The following is a 21,145-nucleotide window of genomic DNA, read 5'->3' as shown; positions in this document are numbered from 1 at the left end:
AGTAGTTGATTTCGTAGCTTGAGTGGACAACAAAGGCTGTGGAAACTCTCGACCTGCCTCTTGAGATAATGGCCTAGTTCACGCATAACACTAAGTCATGATTTCCTAAAGTGTGGTTTGTTTGTCTAAATCTAGGCCAGCAGACTAAGCATAGTTAGTTTTCTGGCAACAAACCATGATATGAAGCCAAGGTTTGTTGTTGGGCTTGTGAACCATGATTTGTTTTAATTATGTTGTGCCTGAAGCAAACACCCTTACTTAACCAGTTTGTTTGTTTTTTAAACTCCCCAAACTATAGTCTCAGCAAGCTACAGAGGAACAAGGTATGAAGATGCAAAGTTTTGACACTGGTCCCAGTATGCAACTTAAGATTCAAAACCCCACCTCACTCTTGCTTATTCCTACTTTGTTCCCTAGCCTTGCTAGACTCCTTCCTGTTTCTCAGCCTTGCCAGCTGTGAACCAATTCTTCTCTGTCCCACCTAGTGCGTTCAAACTTCTTGGAGCAAACCTTGGTTTACCTTCCTTCCAACCCATCCAACCTTAGCCTGGCTCCCTCACTTGGAAAAGTATTTGTGATGTACACAATTAAGATCAGAATCTATCACACTGCTCCTATGAGGATTTCAACGAATCCTTCCTATATTTTTAACTGTAATTTGCCGCTTTAGTTATAAAATGCTTTCTAAATGGTTCAACCTGCAGTCTGAATCCCAATTTACAGATGTAACGCACCACTGCTAGCCTAAAGCTAAGGAAAATACAAAAAGTAACTTAGCATATAGAAATAAGCTACACTGCATTACAGAAGAGTGTAATTTCTTTCTTTCTTTGCAACTGCTACTATTTAACACCAATAGTGATAATACTACCATGTTGTGGGTATTATCATTATTATGCTATTTCACCCCAGCTGAAACCTAACTATTTTATACCCATACTAATGTAGAAACGCAGCTAGCTTTTAGTCTAATGTCATCCTGGATCTCAGTGATAGAACAATTTGAATTTAGAGTCTTGGGAAAGTCCAGACTTCTTGCTGCCATATGGATTGATTGTAATATAAACCTCAAAGTGGTTTTAGGCAAGATACAGATTTGTATACCTTATCAAAAAGAGATTTTCTTTGAACTCAGGCAAGCATGCCTAGGAGACGACAGCCTTAAACTCTTCCTTATATATTTAAAACTTCTAGTGCCAGTGAGCTCCCTATAAGTTATTGTGGAATATGCCAGGGATGAACCTGAAAATAAACAAATAATCCTTCATCTTTTTCTTCTTCTTTTTTGTAAGGTCAGTCATGCCCAATATTTCCTTGTTGTTTTCTCTCTGTCATCTTCTTCTTCTGGCAGCAAACTGTTCTGTCTTCCGCTAGGCACACTGCATCCCAGACTCAACAAATGTGAACCATCAGGTTTTGCCAGAGGGATTGCAAAATGTATTCTGACTTGTGGGAGCATGCATAAAAGAAGCTTATTCGGACGATAACCCCTTTCAACTTTTATGCTTTTCTTCCTTTCCCACCAGGGCCAGAGTTAGGTTTGATGAGGCCCTAAGCTACTGAAGAAAATGGGGCCCTTTATATGTCCAGCTGTCCTTTGTCAACAACAAATTGTCGCTGTTTTTTGTGTGGAATATATGCGAGATGGTAATTTATGGACCTAATAGGTAACAAAAGCCATTTGCACATAACCAAATATGTATTTTATCGAAGTAATTGTTGAACTGAAATACAATTAAGAAGAAGTATATTAAAAGTGAAGTAATGATTAAGCTCTAACTGTATGTAGGTTTTATTTTATTTGTTTTTTATCTTACATTTTGGAAATGTACATGCAGGTTTTTTTCCCTTTACATTTTTTGGGGGGGCCCAGGAGAGTGGGGCCCTAAGCTATAGCTTGTTTAGCTTATACGTAAATCTGGCACTGTTTCCCACCCACCTCCCTTCCTGCAACTTTTACACAAATTGTACTGCAAATAAAGCATGCATTAATTCACACTCTCTCTCTCTCTCACACACACACACTTTTAAAAGAAACTCTAACTGCCTTGGAATTCAGAGGACATTTCCACAGAAATCACAGGCAACGGGTACATTAAAGCAATTGATGACCTTTTAGCGAAGCACAGGGGCGTTTGGTCACGTTTCCTTTTTGTGTCCACCGGCAAGCAGCTTGGGACACTGTGGAAGCATTCTCACAAAAAGCTGCTTGTTTAAATGCCAAAGTTCTGCAGCCTTCAAAAATCCCTCTGTGCCAATAGACTTCCTTTGGAGTAAACACAGGACTTTAAATGCTCCTTGTGACAAACTTGGTCATCGCAGTTTCAGCCCCAAAGCCAAACTTCTTTAACTCCTACGTCTCTGAGAGATTTTCCTTACCTTCGTGAAGCTCTGTCCTCTCTCGGCTTTTAATCGATAGGACAAAACTGCATCTGTAACAGCAGCAACAGCTGCTGCTGCTGCAGCACACATGAAGCACACAGAGGCACTGGAACTTGCGCACAAAACAGGGCTCTTTCTTCAGCCTGCTGGTATTTAGAGACCTTCATGTGATATCTTTGGCTATGCTTGTTTTAATTCATTCCTGCTGCTACTCAGAGGAAGTCATGCCTAGCCAGCACTGGCTCAGCCGCCGCCACTGTTGCATACTCCCTAACCCAAGAGAACGCAAGGGCTAATCTTTCTTTATGAGTGCTGAGAATGTAAATAGCTTTTGAAGCCAGCGGATTCCTTTAAGAGACCTGAGGAGATAAAACAAGCAAGATGGCTTGAAACGAACCAAGTCTAGCCTGGGAGTTTAGGAACTCTAAATATTTTTGCTGGAAGGGAATAAGCTACCCTCTGCTTTATTGGTGGCTATTCACCAAGGCCCTGCATACCTTCTTGAGTGGTTACCATGTCAACACAGAGAACATGATCCAAATTGAAGCCGCAGTTCTAGAACTCTGGCTGGGGCAAGTGATTTTTTCCCTGCTAGCTCAAGGATATACGGCAGTCACTAAAAGACCCAATTTGGCTGAAAAATAAAAAAGGCTGCAATCATTTAGTTTTCATCTGTCTCTTCCCAGTTCCTAGGGTGGTTTCTCCCCTTTCCTACAGGGCCACAAGGGTTATGACAGAGGCAACAGATCCAGACTTTCTCTTTCCTTGTGTGACTGTTTTTGTTCTTGTTGGTACAGTGGTATTTTGGTTCTCAAATGTCTCGGTTGACGAACGTTTCAGAACCCGAACGCCGAAAACCTGGAAGTAAATGCCTCCGTTTGCTAACGCTTCTTGGAAGTTGAACGGCTTTCACTGTGTGTTTTTCAATTTTCTCAATTGAATTTGCAGACAGCTCTTTGCGCCTCGGTTTTTCGATGTTTCAGAACTCGAACAGTCTTTGAGAATGCTTTACGTTCGACAACCGAGGCACCACTGTTCTAACCTTGACAATAAGTGATTCTGCTTCCCTATGCCCAGTAATTTGATGGGAAGTACAGTGGTACCTCAGGTTAAGTATTTAATGCGTTCCGGAGGTCCGTTCTTAACCTGAAACTGTTCTTAACTTGAAGCACCACTTTAGCTAATGGGGCCTCGTGCTGTTGCTATGCCGCCGCCGCATGATTTCTGTTCTCATCCGGAAGCAAAGTTCTTAACCAGAGGTACTATTTCTGGGTTAGCAGCATCTGTAACCTGAAGCATATGTAACCTGAAGAATATGTAACATGAGGTACCACTGTAGTGCCAACTGAGGAAAGATGGTTACAACATTTTGGGCATTTTCGTTTTGATAAAAGGAGCACACAGGGGAGACATGATAGAGGTGTACAAATTTATGCATTTTGTGGGAAACATGGACCAAGTGAATTTCTCTCTCTCTCTCTCCTATAACGCTAGAACCTAGAGTCATCCAATCAAGCTGAAGATTTATGACAAAGGAAGTAATTCTACTCTCAGTTAAATTGTGGAATTTTCGCCACAGGATTTAGACAAATTCATGGAGAATAAGATTTAGCATGATGGCTCTTCTGCAGTATCGCAGGCAATATGCCCCTTAATTCTTGCTAGGAGTCACAAGTGGGGAAAATGCTGTTGGCCCAGAGTCCTTCTTATGGGCTTTTCATAGACATTTGCTTGACCACGGTAAGAACAAGATGGGCCTCTGATCTGATAGTCAGCTCTCTTCTTATGCTCTTAGGGTTATTGTGGGGATAATATGCAAGGATAAATATATATCATGCGTTCCAAGCGAGAAGGGTGGGTCAAAACTGTAGTAATAACGTCCTTTAAAACAGTAGATTCTGGAATTAACGAGGTCCACTGTTTTGTCCTGGCTCTGAACATCTAGATCCAAATGTCAAAATCTGAAAAAGGTGGGGGGCAGTCCTTGCTACACTGGCACCATGCACCTCAGTGCCTTCTTAAGTTAAGGTAAAAAGGTAAAGGACCCCTGGACGGTTAAGTCCAGTCAAAGGCAGCTTTCGGGTCATGTGGCCAGCATGACGAAACCGCTTCTGGCACAACAGGACACCATAACGGAAATCAGAGTGCACGGAAACGCCATTTACCTTCCTGCTGCAGCCATACCTATTTATCTACTTGCACTGGCATGCTTTCAAACTGGGAGCTGGGACCAAGCAACAGGAGCTCACCCTGTCACAGGGATTCGAACCAGCAACCTTCTGATCGGCAAGCCCAAGAGGCTCAGTGGTTAAAACACAGCGCCACCCGCATCCCCTTCTTAAGTAATAACCTTCTTAAGTAATAACTTAAGAAAAAGACTAACAAATTTCCTAGCAGCTACACATCAGAGAACCCATTCATGCTAAGAAAAACTGGCATTGTCTTCCATTGACTCAAATAATCAGTTCAGGGATTTATGCATGATATAATGCTGCTACGGAAAAGCTTTCTTTCTGTCTGCCTTCCTGTCATCTCTCACCTCAGATTTCCAAGCTGCTTCAATCCGTATATACAGAAAAAATCATTCATGGTTCACTTTTACGAATTCCTGCAACCTTGTGATGAGCTTCTGGGATAATGAGCTAGATAGATGCAACACCACTTGCTGCATATTAAAGTAATTCTAGAGAAACAGAAAGGGGCAGCTGGAGAGGTTGCTTGCATCCTGAATTCAAAACTGAGCTGGGAAGAACAGTGGGTGTATTTCAGAGCCTACAAGGCATTTTTTAATAAGATATACACCAACAAAGGTATTTACCCTACAAAAAACAACAACCAGCACCATGGACATTGGGTTCAATGAAGGTCAAATTATGAGCTTAATGGATAACTGTGCTTGGAAATTTGCCACAGAAGACATAGCTTATCAGTCTCCAAAAATGTTGCTCTGTTGTCTCAGGCGCACCCTTCTTCCACCCACTTGAAAAAGTATTGCTTCCAAGAACTATCCAGTTTCTAAAACGTTCAAGAATCACTCAGAGCCTTCCATCTGATTTAAATGCGATACCAGGTTTCCTCAAAATAATTCCTGGCTCATAGATTCGTTCCAAAAACCTGCTAGGCTATTCCTTCCCAATTACAGGGAATAATTTCTTTCTGCTCCTCAGTCTCTTGCAGGTGACATCGAACCAAATCACACAGTTCTTATGCTCAGCTCAAACACCAGTAACTGCACAACACACACCTTAAAAGAGAAAATGTCAATTTTTTTCCTGTCTCAACCATTCAGCACATTTTACATCTTGCGGAGTTTCAGTATTCTTTTGACATTGTCTTACACAACCAGTGTTCTGTAACTGGTGAAGGGACATGCTTATTTGCTCTGGAATGGGAAGGAGGGAGGGCAATTTTTCCAAGAATCACAACTAAAGCATCCATGACAGATGCCCATCCAACTTTGCTCTCCACAGTGGGCACTTCCCGCTCCTTGCTTTTTACCGCTTGGTGACTCTGGAGCACATGTGACGATGTTGCAGCACATCTAAGTGCTCCTCCTCTCTGTTCAGCCACGCAACACTAAACTATATTCTGCGCTCTCAGGATGAGTTGCAGCAAGCCTCAGGCTCACATGCTGTCATGCTGTCCCCTCCTCCTGTGGCACAACTGTGAAGAATTTGCAAACTTTATAACAGCCCACAGCTTGAATTAACCATAGCTTAGGGTTTGAATGGTGCTGGTGCTGGTGGTCAACAAAAGAGGTTTAAAGACTGTCTCAAGGCACATCTAAAAAAATGTAGTCTAAGCACCGACAACTGGGAAATACTGGCCTGCGAGCGCTCCAATTGGAGAACAGCCTTTACCAAAGGTGTCATACGCTTTGAAGACACTCAAATTCAACGCAAAGGAGAAATGTGCTAAGAGGAAGGAACGCTTTCCAAACCCTCACCGTGATCAACTCCTGTCTAGAAACCAGTATCCCCACTGTGGAAGGACGTGTGGATCCAGAATTGGCCTCCACAGTCACTTATGGATTCATTGCTAAAACTGTGTTTATGGAAGACAATTGTACCCGGCTATGAGGGATCGCCAAAGAAGAAGAAGAAGGTACATCTAAGGCTTGCAATGTTCTCCTTTTGGCCATGCCGGAGGTGGAGGAGAAAGAGGGGAGCGATAATCGGAGCTGCGACAATTTAGCATTTTGGTTTAACAGACTATTTTTATTTATTTATTTTGTGATAATTTATTAGTTTTGAATTACAACAATCCAATAATAGCTTCATTATAACAATGCCAAATTATAATACAATTAATAATACCAATCATTAAGATGCCAAATTATACAATTTAGGTTGCCCCCCACGTGCTAGAATTCATGGTTTGATTATTTTCTGTGTTCCAAAATCTTATAAATTTCAATTGCGCTCCAGTCCAAATACCAATCCCTTATATCGCAACTGCAGTTTTAACGACTTCAATTTGTATTGACATATTGAATGATTTCTACACCTACAGATGTGTTTAACAGACGAATTACCGTATTTTTCGCTCTATAACACGCACTCGACCATAACACACACGTAGTTTTTAGAGAAGGAAAATCCGTAGGCATGCCACCCGTAGGCATTCCCTCCATAACACGCACAGACATTTCCCCTTACTTTTTAGGAGGAAAAAAGTGAGTGTTATGGTGCAAAAAATACGGTAATTGCTTTTAATTTTTGGCGGGGGGGGGGGGTGCTCTGCCCCTTGTCAAACAGCAACAGCGCCCCTACCAAAGAAGAATATGTAGCGTACTAAAGATAATCACAAATAGGTTGAATCTTTCTTTTGCTGCATTATAGCTGCCCAATACAGTGGTACCTCGGGTTACATACACTTCAGGTTACATACGCTTCAGGTTACAGACGTCGCTAACCCAGAAATAGTACCTCGGGTTAAGAACTTTGCTTCAGGATGAGAACAGAAATCATGCTCTGGCAGCACGGCGGCAGCAGGAGGCCCCATTAGCTAAAGTGGTGCTTCAAGTTAAGAACAGTTTCAGGTTAAGAATGGACCTCTGGAATGAATTAAGTACTTAACCCGAGGTACCACTGTACGTTGTTTTGACAGGGATTTTCTTTTTTTAAAAAAAACAACCCCAAAACATTCTCTTGGCAATGAACATTGTCAGTCCATTTAAAACATTCATCAGTCATCAGCCTTTCAGACCATGGCAGGCATAATACGGAGCTGTGTGTCTACGGCAGGCCTTGCTTAGTCATTCTTTTGAGGAGAGGTGAGGAGGGTTCTTGTATTGTCTCTTTCTGTCCCCGACTGACCTCCCACATCCTATAGAATCTTGTTCCTCATAAAAGCTCTGGCTTAACTCGTGAGTCATCCTGAAAAGCACTTGATATGGCAGTTACACATGACAAGGGGGAGCAGTGCGCTGTCTAGACAACTACTCAAAGCTTTGACCCACCCAGACCCCGACATTCCTTTAAACCCTGATGCCCAACATTCTTCCCATTGTGAAAAGGAAATATAATGCCTTCGGCCAAATCCAGCGGGCCGAGAGAAACCATCGAGATCTCAAAAAGATACTTTATCCCTAGTCGAGCTGCAGCCATGTTTCCTTCTGACGACGTGAGCGGCTCATACGAACTGCTCATCCCCACCGGGAGTCCCTTCCAATTAAAACTTTGCACCTGTCATCAACTCTCCGCCAAGCCGCACACAAGGGCAGCCTTTTCCGTGGCCAAGACTTTAAGCTAGCAGAGAGCAGGCAGACATCCCGAGAAACATGTGTCATTTCTGTCCTGTCGGCTGGTTCACAGCCTGATGCATATGTGTTGAGACACAAGAGTGTCATCTCTCATTCCATGTAGAACGGTGAACTGTAGTACCTTGGGTTAAGATCTTAATTCGTTCCGGAGGTCTGTTCTTAACCTGAAACTGTTCTTAACCTGAGGTACCACTTTAGCTAATGGGGCCTCCCGCTGCCACCGTGCGATTTCTGTTCTCATCCTGAAGCAAAGTTCTTAACCTGAGGTAATATTTCTGGGTTAGCGGAGTCTGTAACCTGAAGCGTCTGTAACCTGAAGCGTCTGTAACCCGAGGTACCACTGTATCTCTTGTTCCCAGGCCTTGCTCGCAGATCTGTTGCCACAAAGAAATGAATGGCATACCTGCCAACATTTCTCTGATGAAAATAGGGACGTCCCAATCCATAATAAGAATAAAGGTAAAGGATCCCTGGACAGGTACAGCCAGTCAAAGGCGACTATGCAGTTGCGGCGCTCATCTTGCTTTCAGGCCAAGGGAGCCGGTGTTTGTCCACAGACAGCTTTCCTGGTCATGTGGACAGATGACTACACCACTTCTGGTGCAACGGGACACCATGACGGAAACCAGAGCGCATGAAAACGCTGTTTACCTTTCCGCTGCAGCAGTACCTATTTATCTACTTGCACTGGCGTGCTTTTGAACTGCTAGGTTGGCAGGAGCTGGGACAGAGCAACGGGAGCTCACCCCGTCACGGGGATTCAAACTGCCGACCTGATTCGAACTGATCGGCAAGTCTAAGAGACTCAGTGGTTTAGACCATGGCGGTTCGAATCACTGCTGTGGCAGGAAGGTAAACGGCATTTATGTGTAAATAGTACCGTAATTTATTTATGTCCCCATCTCCTAAAATTGCATTCTAAGCAGCTGAGAAAAGAGGTGTTACTCAGACCAGCCAATGCACTAAGGCTGGGTATAAACCAGAGCTATGTTTCCCAAGAAAGCTATTTAATAGATGCTCAGCTGGAATAGCCTTATTTCTTTAAAACGGTCTACCTGCAAGTCACAGGAAGACTTACTGCCAGTCTTGAAACATAATATGTGGAGTAATGTGCACGCACACGTGCGTACACACACACAGATGTATGGGTGTGTACTATGCATTGAAAGTACATTTAAGCGCAAAAGGTTTAATCTTAACTGCATAGAAATGTATGCTTTCAGTAATGCTTTCTTTTGTGAATGTTCAATCCTTAAGTTGTTGTTGTGGTTTAAAACGCTTGTACTACAAGAGGTGTTTCTTGTTTGCAAAGTTGCCTTATGATAACTTTGCTTTAAACATATAGTCATGCAAGGAAATATTTTGGCAAGGAGTCAGATACTTGGGTTGGGCAGGGGGTGGGGGAAGAACCTGGAAAAATCCTGAACTGAGTAGTAAAAGCACAGTACATATATATGTACCGTATTTTTTGCCCCATAGGGCGCACTGGCCCATAGGGCGCACCTAGGTTTTTTTTTGGGGGGGGGGATAAAGAAAAAAATATTATCCCCCCCCCCCAGGTGTGGGGCTGGAGAAGCCCGAGCTTCCCCTGACCCCAGCCCCCAGTACAGGCTGCAATCCACAAGCCTAGGGAGCCCGACGGGAAGTCGCGCCGGGCTCCCCTGGCTTGCGGAGAGCTGCCCGAAGCCCGGGGCGCGCTGTTCAGTGTGCCCCAGGCTTCGGGATGCACGCAGCTCTCCGCAAGCCTTGGGAGACCGGTTCCCAAGGCTTGTGGATAGCTTCCTGAAGCCTGGAGAGCGAGAGGGGTTGGTGTGCACTGACCCCTCTCCCTCTCCAGGCTTCAGCGAAATCCTGCATTCACCCCATAGGACGCACACACATTTCCCCTTCATTTTTGGAGGGGAAAAATTGCGTCCTATAGGGCGAAAAATACGGTATATATGTGTGTGTGCACAGATATAGATAGCTAGATAGACAAATAGATAGATGATAGATAGATGATAGATAGATAGATAGATGATAGATAGATGATAGATAGATAGATAGATAGATAGATAGATAGATAGATAGATAGATAGATAGATGATAGATGATAGATGATAGATAGATAGATAGATAGATAGATAGATAGATGATAGATAGATATAAATATAGTCTCAGGGAAAGACAGAGAGCCCTAAAGGCATATCCGCCACATATCTTCTAAAAATCCTGTTCAAAGCCCTTCATGAGAGCAAGATACACACTTCAATCTTTTTGGTTGCCCTCCACCCATCCAAGTTGCAATTCCAGCCAAAACTGGGCAGCTAAGCTCTGCACACATATGCCCAAAACACTATGCACACACTCAAGTCAAAAATAATTATCTACAGCATACAGTTCCATATCTGGCTCCCTATTCAGAACAAAACAAACCCAACCCCAACAGTCCAGCTTTCTTCTTGTAATTACTAGGAATTTTTCAGAAGCTCACCAGATGTTTCTTAGCAAACACTGAAACGACCAAATGTTAAATCTGGTGTTTTAAGAAAAATAAAAAATGGATGTTGAAAATGTTGTTTGTAAGAATAAAAGAAAATTATTATAAATTATTTTAGAGATGGTATTTAACACCAGTCAGATTAAATCAAATAAACAAGGAATATTTGGTGTTACGTTGGAGGGAATGCCAGGAAACAGGGAATTATGTTCACATGTGGTGGGGGTGTAAATATGTACAATTTTTTGGCATAGGGTGATATGTTAAGGAGATAACAGAAATCACTGGGTTAAAGCTGACTGAAAGTCCACATGTAGCATTATTATCAATTTACAGTGGGGTGGAAGGTTCACAGGCTATGATGGACTTGCTATCAAATTTATTGACAGGTGCATGAATTATTATAGCCAGGAAGTGGAAGGGGCAAAAAGAATATAAAATAGAAGAATGGCATAAAGAGGTGTGGGATATAGATGTTAATGATAAATTAACACGTGGCATTAAGGTAAGACAGGGAATATGCAGGAGAAATGATTTTGAGGTGATATGGAGGGTGTTTGTAAAATTTGTATTGTTAAAACGGAAGGGGGTCAAACCATTGCAAGAGGTGTTGAAATTCTGGGAGGTTGGATAGTCACAATGCAATGGTCTCGTGGGTGGGGTGAACATTTTTATTCTTATTTATTTATGATTATTACTTTGTCAAAATAGAAGAAGGAAGGAAGGAAGGAAGGGTTCCTTTCTAAAAGTACTGGAATCTAAGCCAGAGATTGAGTTCCAAGAAGCTCTTTGGTTCCTTGGAAGCTTATCACGAGTTCCTCATTGAGAAGGTCAGGAATGGCCAAAGATCCACCTTTTGTCGCAGAGCTACAGAGAAGTGGGTGGGTGCCAGGAAGCATCCTTCATTAATCTGAGGCGGCAGCAAGACACTCAGGAGGTCTGGCCAAGGCCCCATATGAACAGATTATGAGAATATTCCCCACAGTTCCTCTACATAGCGCTGTGATTTCTTAGGAGGCCTCAATATGGAAAGAGCCGCCTGGAAATTTGAAAACCACTGGTTTAAACGCTTAAGCAAAACGTGGGCATTGTTTAAAACAGAGGTCAGCAAACTTTTTCAACAGGGGGCCGGTCCTCTGTCCCTCAGACCTTGTGGGGGGCCGGACTATAGTTTTTTTTGGGGGGGGGAATGAATGAATTCCTATGCCCCACAGATAACCCAGAGATGCCTTTTAAATAAAAGCACACATTCTACTCATGTAAAAACACGCTGATTCCCGGACCGTCCACGGGCTGGACTTAGAAGGCGACTGGGCCGAATCCGGCCCCCGGGCCTTAGTTTGTCGACCCATGCACTATGCCCCACAAATAACCCAGAGATGCATTTTAAATAAAAGGGCACATTCTACTCATGTAAAAACAAGCTGATTCCTGGACCATCCACGGGGCGGATTGAGAAGGCGATTGGGCCGGATCCGGCCCTTAGTTTGCCTAACCAAGGTTTAAAATTTAGCAAGTAGCTATCAACAACCTACAAATTAAACTAATACCTGCTTTAACAACCACAAATATTTGTTTCATTTACAGTCGTACCTTGGACGTCGAACGGAATCTATTCCAGAAGTCCGTTCGACTTCCAAAATGCTCGTAAACCAAGGCACGGCTTCCAATTGGCTGCAGGAAACTTCTGCAGCCAATCAGAAGCTGCAGAACCAGTGCCGGACATTCAGGTTCCAAAGAACATTTGCAAACCGGAACACTCACTTCCTGGTTTGCGGCGTTCGGCAGCCAAAACTTTCGACTCGCAAGGCGTTCAGTTTCTGAGGTACGACTGTATTTATTTCATGAAAATTATATACCACTTGATGGTTATGAAAAAACAATCTCAAAGCAGTTTGCAAAGAGAACAAAACAATAAGCTATTAGTAAAAAAACCATGAAAACAACTCCTTCAATCCTTTGAAACATAAAATCAACAATAAACTAAGAAGAGATTGCAGCATATATCTACACTGCTTTCCACCTTACCTGGGCGTAAGCAGGATTGAACGAATTGAGGCTTACTTCTGATTGTACATGATTGCAGCCTGAGGGGTGTCTCACAAGATCAAAAAATTGCTAGCAAAGGTTTCTGCTAACCCTTAGTACAAGCTGCTGTTTTGCCAACTGTTTCATCTATCAGTTAGAGGATTTCAAAAAAAGCAGTATAATCTTTACAGCACACACAACAAGCGTAAGGTAAACCAACAATTAAGGACTGCAGAGGACATGATGTGGAAAGTTGGCCAGCTTTGAAAACTACTTAGAATCTCAGAGATTAGAAGCAGAATCTTGCTGTTCTATAGGAAGTGGTGATCATGAAAAAACAAGGCTCAGCCATCGTTCCATGGCCCCCTGGCAGAAAGATCCAAGGCAAATGCAATCTTAAAAGCTTAAACCTTACCTTCTCCATGTTCGGCTTGATACAGCGGACAAAGAAAGGGTTGGAGGTGCTTAGCGTTGCCATTAAGGAATGCAGCGAATCCTAAAAACAAAACAAAAAAAAATAGGGGAGGAAGGATCAAAGTTGTACCTTGTACTTATCTTGGCAAACCACTTGCAAACAGTCGCCGTAGCAGCACCTAGTGGCAAGGACTGAGAATCACACCAGAGCAGGCTTTCCCAAAGGAAAAACAGAGAATCGTAGAATTGGGAGAGTTGCAAGGGACACCAAGGGTCATCTAGTCCACCCCTCCAATGAAGGAATCACAGCTAAGGGATCTGAGACAGATGGCCACCAAACTTCTGCTTAAAACTTCCAAAGCCCTCAAGAAGGATGCAAGGGCAGCAGCTGCTACCTGTGATCCCTAGCAGTAATAATAATAATAATAATATATTTATACCCCAGCCACTCAGGGTGGCTCCCAACAGAATATTAAAAACACATTAAACATCAAAAACTTCCCTAAATAGGGCTGCCTACCATTCAGAGGCATGCATCTAATAATCAAAATTATAACTTTTTGAAATGTGTTGTCTGATCAGCTAAAAGGAAGGACCAGAGTAGATTGAGTGAGTAAGAGAATTCAGCCCTACTGATCACACACAAAAGGCAACGCTTGGAAGAGCTCGATGGATGAAGGAGCTCACCTTAAACTGCAGGCTGACGGTGGGCTTCCGATGTTTGGTTCCAGATTTTAAAGTATCTTGGCTGCTGCGGCTGGAAACATGTTCAAAGAGGTCGTAGATGAAATCGAGGCTGAAACAGAAGCAGGAGAGGAGAAACCATGTTTCACAGAATAAAATAAACATGTGAAATGCTACTGCAAAATTGGTTCAATGTTAATTCAGAAGAGCAAAATATGGGGCAAAAATGTGATTTTAACGAGTTTTTCCAGGTTGTGGGAAGATGCTGAAGGTGTTCATAACAAAACCTCAGCCAAATAGCCATAAAAGCTTCACATATGCAGCTCTGCTAAGTATTGAACAACTTCCCCTCTGCATGCCTCTATATTATATTGATTAACATCCTTTAAGGAAAACTCTCATGATGCTTCTCTGTGTCCAGAGTTATGTCTGCCTCCTTTATTGCACAAATTAAGCAACAAGCATTGCCTGTTTTCTCTGTTGCGCTCTTTTGACTTTCCCATGAAAGCTGTTGTATTTAGTAGAAGAATGAGGATTAAAATATGTATATTAAGGAGATAAGAAAACTACCGGAGCAACCTATTAAAAAACCATCATCAACACTTAGCAAAATCAATCTACTTACAATGGATAATGGCTGCAAAATTTTGGAAGAAAATCAGATTTACCAACAAAAGATGAATGAATGGCTTCAAAGTGCTTGGCAGACCTTAATGATGATAAAAATTATGCACTTCAAAAGATTCTGGGGAAATGGGACAATCGATACTTATAGATAACTGGAGACCTTTCATAACATATGTAACAAAATACTGAATATTGTCTGACATCATTAAATTGCAATTGCACTCTGTGGTGAAGGTAACTGTGTATTTCATTTCATTTTGCTGTTTGTTTTATGAATACAATACTGTACAATAAAATAAATTAATAGGCCAATATTCATTGGTGATTTCACATTTACAGCCCCCTGCCCACGTACCCCCCCCACTGCAACCCGCCCCCCCCATAAGTTAGATTTTCCAATTGCAAGTGTTGCACAGAGTAGTTTTTATGTACTTTTTCCTCCAAATGCAACTATATGTGTACAAAAGTTTTATAGGTCTATATTCTCATACATACTGATACACACATCTCTCTGAAGATTTCTCTAAATGGCCCCGCGTTTCATAAGCAGGACAAACAATGTCAGTTCCCCCCTCCAAATACTCTATGGTGTGGTTGTTTTTTCTACTGAAAATTCTCTCTCCGGTTAAGAGTCGCCGTTGGAATATAGGACATTCAGATTCTACATTAAGTGAAGCGTTCTGAAAAATGTAAAACATGTGATAATTCACATGCGCTTCAACAACAATAAAAAAAATCTCAAATTATTATATGTCCGTAATTTGTTTCGGCTGTGAATGCAGCAAATTACAACCGGAGCTCTCAAAAAATTGTCACTCCATAAATTAATAAAAATCAATTTGAACCTTCTCCAAATGGAATGAAGACAAAAAATTATTTGGCTGGTGTCTTGATGACTTGATCAAAACATTGCAGAATGTGGGCACACACAATCCCTTTAAAGGAGGATTAAGGTATGCAAAATTCAGGGGAGGCAGAATAAACATGCCCCTTGACCTTCGGCGCAACCAGTCAAACGCAAATTGGTGGATATGCCATTCATAGAGCTTTATCCTCTTTCCACAGTCCAGGGCGAAGAAGAAGAAGAAAAAGAAGAAGAAGAATTTGGACTTGATATCCCGCCTTTCACTCCTCTTAAGGAGTCTCAAAGCAGCTAACAATCTCCTTTTCCCTTCCTCCCTCACAACAAATGTTCTGTGAGGTGAGAGAGGCAGAGAGACTTCAAAGAAGTGTGACTAGCCCAAGGTCACCCAGCAGCTGCATGTGGAGGAGCGGGGAAGTGAACCCGGTTCACCAGATTACGAGTCCACTGCTCTTAATCACTACACCACGCTGGCACCCTACAAAACAAATCAAAACACGCGTACACAGCCCAGACTGCATGCGTCAGCAGACTCACAACTTGGTGCAGTTTCTTAGCAAATCCAAGTACAAGAAATTATGAAGAGTGCAGGAGAGTGTCTGTTTAGAACTGCAAACCAGAGGTATATTATGTCCCCAACCTTCACTGCCCTCAGAGGCCACTGTTTCCAGCATCTTAACAAGAATCAAGACCCCCCCAAATTGAAAATACTTGAGGTACCTGCTTTCCCGCAAGAGGTTCAGGAGATCGTCCCTGAAAGTGTCCCTGTTTTTCTCCAGGATTCCTCTGACATCATACTGAACCTATTTGAAAAGAGGCAGAACAGGCTCAGCTATTAAAAAAAGAAGAAGGAAAAAGAAGCCCCTCTTATTAACAGCTTCTCACAGAGGGACCATTGTAAACAGCAGAGAAGAAACTGAATGCTTCAGTTAATTTGCAAGTGGCTGCAGGGCAAAACTGAACTGCCTCTGAAACGCTCTTTGGAAGAATTTCAACGCACATTAAGGAAAAAGGAAATTACCTCTCCGGCATAATGTTTCACTCCAAAGTTGTGAACAGCAACCCTCGGTTTCACATAAAAAGGATTGCTCTGTTTACAAAAGGGGAACAAAAAAGAAAGATAAACTTTTAGGTTGAGGAACTGAAATATTGAAGGAGGTCTGAATAAGCTTGCTTATCAGAACTCACTGGAGGACCGGCTTTAGAAAAGGCCTGCTATGTCTGTTTGGGTACTTAAGATTTTCTTACAGACACTGTGTGCAAAACCTCCATGCATTATCTCTCACAATGAAGATCAGCACAATGCAGGTCCCAGAATTTTAACCAGAAACACTTTTGCAAAGTCAATAAACACTCTGAACAGGAGAAATTCCAACTACGTCTTTGAAGATCTGCAGCACACCACACATCTATAAAACAAATGAGAAATACATTACTTACCGCATGTTGGATGTGTAACTTTGCCAACAAGGTGCTGTCCGTAGCTTGGGGAAAATGGCTTTCTTCATTGATAAGTGCTAACAAACCAAGTTTCTGGGTAATTAAGACACAAGACAAAATAATATTAGGCGGATCACAAACGGTTTATACTTCTGTTTTCTTTTTTGTACAGTTGAATTATGGTGCTGGAGGAGACCCTTGAGAGTCCCATGGGCTGCAAGATGAAACCTATCCATTCTTAAGGAAATCAACCCTGAGTGCTCACTGGAAGGACAGATCCTGAAGCTGAGGCTCCAATACTTTGGCCACCTCATGAGAAGAGAAGACTCCCTGGAAAAGACCCTGATGTTGGGAAAGATGGAGGGTACAAGGAGAAGGGGACGACAGAGGACTAGATGGTTGGACAGCGTTCTCGAAGCTACCAGCATGGGTTTGCTAAACTGCGGGAGGCAGTGGAAGACAGAAGTGCCTGGCGTGCTCTGATCCATGGGGTCACGAAGAGTCGGTCACGACTAAACAACAACAACAACAACCTCTGGTTGTGAACGGGATCCGTTCCGGACACTCATTCGCAACATGAAAAGCCCACAACCTGAAGCGCCGTATCTGCGCAGGTGCGTAGTGCAATTTGGCGCTTGTGCGCATGCGTGAGTGGCGAAACCCGGAAGCAACCCTTTCCAGTACTTATGGGTCGCCGCAGGACGCAACATGAAAAAACATATCATGAAGCAAACGTAACATGAAGTATGACTGTAATTTTAAAAAAACCCTTTTTCAAATGGTGTAACACAGTGGTGCTGGGCTTTTAGCTGCATAAATGGATTTGAATTGAATATTCTTCCAGGTGCCTGAAATGCAGGGTTGCCATCAAAAACAGCAGCCTCATATCTCTTTTTTATAACATCTAGTGCAGAGGTGACTAACCTGTGGCTAGCATTTGAAATTTTGCATTTTGCACCTGGCTATCGGCCACTTGCAACCCGGTGAAGATGCCCAGGAGCCAGGATGGCACCTGACGTCTCCATCATCTGGAGGTGCATGCCTGGGAATCCTTGGATCTGGACTGCTTTCACACACTAGCAACACATCCTGTAGAATTCTACCTGTTACATTTTTTCTGCACAATCAGAATGACAAATATGACTTTTGAGCCGCCTGGCCCCCAAATGACAACTAGGCATTCTGTTTTGCCGACTATAACCCTGGTTTAAGCAGCCATTTGTGGCCCTCAATATGTTGCTGAACTACCACTCCCATTAACCCTGGCAATTTGCTTAATAATAATAATTTATTATGTACATCCCTGCCACTCTGGGTGGCTTCCAACAGAATATTAAAATACAATAGTCTATTAAACATTAAAAACTTCTCTAAACAGGGCTGCCTTCAGATGTCTTCTAAAAGTCTGATAGTTGTTTTTCTCCTTGGTGGGAGGGCGTTCCACAGGGTGGGTGCCACTACTGAGAAGGCCCTCTGCCTGGTTCCCAATGGGAATTTATAAATTTAAAAGGATTGGGGGCTGGGATAGAAGAGGCGAGAACAAGAACCTTGAAGTCATCTACAGTTATTGGCAAGAGCTAAAGAACATGAACAAGGCAAGAATCTTTAAGTCAGATTGCAAATGGTGCCTTACTACTCTTCTGTATGTGACTCCATGCCGTAGCCCAGCTGGGAAGGGGGTGGCAAAGCAGTAAGAGAGAAATGCTTGCTACTATTCAATGCTGTGGCCATGCGAAGTATGTTGAAGTTTAAAATGAACAGTTATCGTATTACCAAGTCAACATTTTGGTGCACAGTTTCATCTTTGTAAACCCCAAACCACGAAAAATGTTTATAGAAAGGAACACAGCTTCCCCCATTATTATAATTATATATTCCTCAAACTTCCTTTCACAAAAAAACAAACCAACGATTGAGGCAGTGAATACCGTATTTTTCCGTGTACAAGCCAATATCCCCCCCCCCTTTTTTAAGTCAAAAATTGGAGGTAGTCTTATACACGGGTTTATACAGTAAATCTTGGGTGAATTGGGTGGGGAGGTAATGCGAGGCTGTGCAGTTTCCCAAAAAGGTGAACAACTTTAAAATATTGATTTCTTAATTTTGGGCTTCCTAAAGTAGGGGTAGTCTTATACATGAGATCATATTATTTATTCAGTGGTAGCTCGGGTTACAGACGCTTCAGCTTACGGACGCTTCAGCTTACAGACTCCGCTAACCCAGAAATAGTACCTCAGGTTAAGAACTTTGCTTCAGGATGAGAACAGAAATCGTGCGGCGGCAGTGGGAGGCCCCATAGCTAAAGTGGTACCTCAGGTTAAGAAGAGTTTCAGGTTAAGAATGGACCTCTGGAACGAATTAAGTTCTTAATCCGAGGTACCACTGTAAATGGAAAAATACGGTAGCTAAATTTGTATAAACTCAGTTCAAGTTACTGCACATCACACCTTATTAAAAAATGTTTACCTTTTCAATAAGATCCAAGCACTCCCCATTATCTGTCCAATTGATGTCTTCCCATGGGAGTCCTTCCCTAAGAGAGACCAAGAGGCACATTTTATTACAATTATCAGACACAAAGATTTTTGGTCCACTTATTAGGAAAGGTGAATGGCAATCAGCTTGTTTTAAAATAATAGTGAAATGAACTGCATGATGGTCTGCAATACCTCTATGGAGCTGAGCATCAAAATAAAAATAAAATTGTAAAGGACATTAGGGGTGGAGAAAAGCCTTTTGCAGTTCTTACCTGCTATATTCCAACTGCTCTAATGAAAAAATGTGCTTGTTGAAATACTCCTGAAGCTTTTCGTTTGCATAGTTAATATTGAACTGCTCAAAACGATTAACCTGGAAAGGAACAAAAGATGTTCAGGTAATAAAAGCAACACATACAGGCATAACTTTTATTTCTATGCCACTTTTCTACAATTAAAATCATGCTCAAGAACATGGAAAAAATACGTAACTACAATATAACAAAAGTCACCGTAAACAATAAGTAAAACATTCTAAAATACACAACCAAACCGAACGATTTCCACGTGAATCACGACAAGATCTAGAAGGAAGATACAAACAAACCAACAGCAACAACCCCCTGTAACAAAAAAACCCCCCAAACAACACCCCAGCCCCAAAAACACCCTCAGCAACAGGCAATTCTAGTTACCGTATTTTTCGCTCTATAAGACACACTAGACCACAAGGCGCACCTAGTTTTTGGAGGAGGAAAACAAGAAAAAATATATTCTGAATCTCAGAAGCCAGAACAGCAAGAGGGATCGCTGCGCAGTGAAAGCAGCAATCCCTCTTGCTGTTCTGGCTTCTGGGATAGCTGCGCAGCCTGCATTTGCTCCATAAGACGCACACACATTTCCCCTTACTTTTGAGGAGGGAAAAAGTGAGTCTTATAGAGCAGAAAATATGGTAAGTTATGGAGGAATGAGCCAAACGGTGAACACCAAAAAAGGATAAGCCAAGTGGAAACCTTTAGAATATACCTCAAAATTTTCAAATCCAAAGATGTCCAAAATTCCAATGGACTTGAAGTCGTCTTTGCCTTTTATTCTGCTGTTGATCTTTTTAATAACCCAGGCAAAGCATTGGGAATAAAGTGCCATAGCTGCTGAATCTCTGTTCTCTATTGCCTGGAAAGAGGTAAGACAGAGCAGGTCAACAGTCACACACAAACAGATTTTTGACACAACGTCCTTTACGTAATATTACTCAAAGCACGGGGCAAACAGAAATAACAAGCGTACTCTAATTTTTACACACAAAGTTACTCGTGCTCCACTGCTTTCCTCTAAAACCGTGGTTCCCAACGTGGGGCACATGCCCCACAGGGTGGCAATTTGATTTTTAAGGGGGGCAATTCGAGAATGAGTTATTAACAGTGAATGGCCTTTTAGGCTTCCTCCACATGAATAGGAGTTCACTTTTTGAATAATAAGAATTATATGTCACTGGGAGGGGGGGGGCATCAGGATTTTAGAGCTGCTCAGATGGGGCATGGCCTCCCAAAAAAGGTTGGGAACCACTGCTCTAAACAGACATATCAGCCCTCCCAATGCTGCAATTTGTGTTTGTATCCTATCTTTATTTTGTAGCCATGGCTAATAGGACTTTGACATATCTTCTTCTCTCTAACTCCACATCAAGATGAAGGGGTGTATTCAACATGGCTGTTCTGCTCACGCCACCCACTTCCACTTTCGCAATGGAACCTTCCTCTCCTCTCCCCTTTTTCAGCCAATGTGCACCCTCGAACTCTGCTGTAGGGGTGCTTGCAGAGAGGAGAGGAAGTCCAACCGCACGAGTGGAACTCTGATCGCTGAGCACGGGTACGACCCTCAGATACGGATATACATAGTTGCAATGTTCTACCACTCCTTCATGGATCATTGCCTTATCGTGGCGAAGGGGTTTGAATAACTCAGAGAAGCTATGAGCTATGCCATGC

At 42.5% G+C, this 21,145-nt stretch overlaps 1 protein-coding gene across 1 annotated transcript in view; it reads right to left on the bottom strand.

Moving 5' to 3' along the window:
• MYO10 (myosin X) overlaps positions 1 to 21,145 on the bottom strand; it is a 189,841-nt gene that overhangs the window by 50,547 nt on the left and 118,149 nt on the right. Inside the window, exons 12-19 of the mRNA XM_081872960.1 lie at positions 20,184 to 20,330; positions 19,430 to 19,530; positions 19,147 to 19,213; positions 16,681 to 16,773; positions 16,262 to 16,330; positions 15,961 to 16,043; positions 13,755 to 13,863; positions 13,069 to 13,149 (exon numbers count right to left, since the gene is read on the bottom strand). Coding sequence (XP_081729086.1) covers positions 13,069 to 13,149; positions 13,755 to 13,863; positions 15,961 to 16,043; positions 16,262 to 16,330; positions 16,681 to 16,773; positions 19,147 to 19,213; positions 19,430 to 19,530; positions 20,184 to 20,330 — 750 coding nt within the window. The remainder of the gene's footprint in view (positions 1 to 13,068; positions 13,150 to 13,754; positions 13,864 to 15,960; positions 16,044 to 16,261; positions 16,331 to 16,680; positions 16,774 to 19,146; positions 19,214 to 19,429; positions 19,531 to 20,183; positions 20,331 to 21,145) is intronic.

This window comes from Podarcis erhardii, assembly GCF_964252035.2.
Source record: "Podarcis erhardii genome assembly, chromosome: 8".
NCBI classification, from domain to species: domain Eukaryota; kingdom Metazoa; phylum Chordata; class Lepidosauria; order Squamata; family Lacertidae; genus Podarcis; species Podarcis erhardii.
The sequence above is the reverse complement of the archived record's forward strand: the minus strand, read 5'-3'. Positions and strand labels throughout refer to the sequence as shown.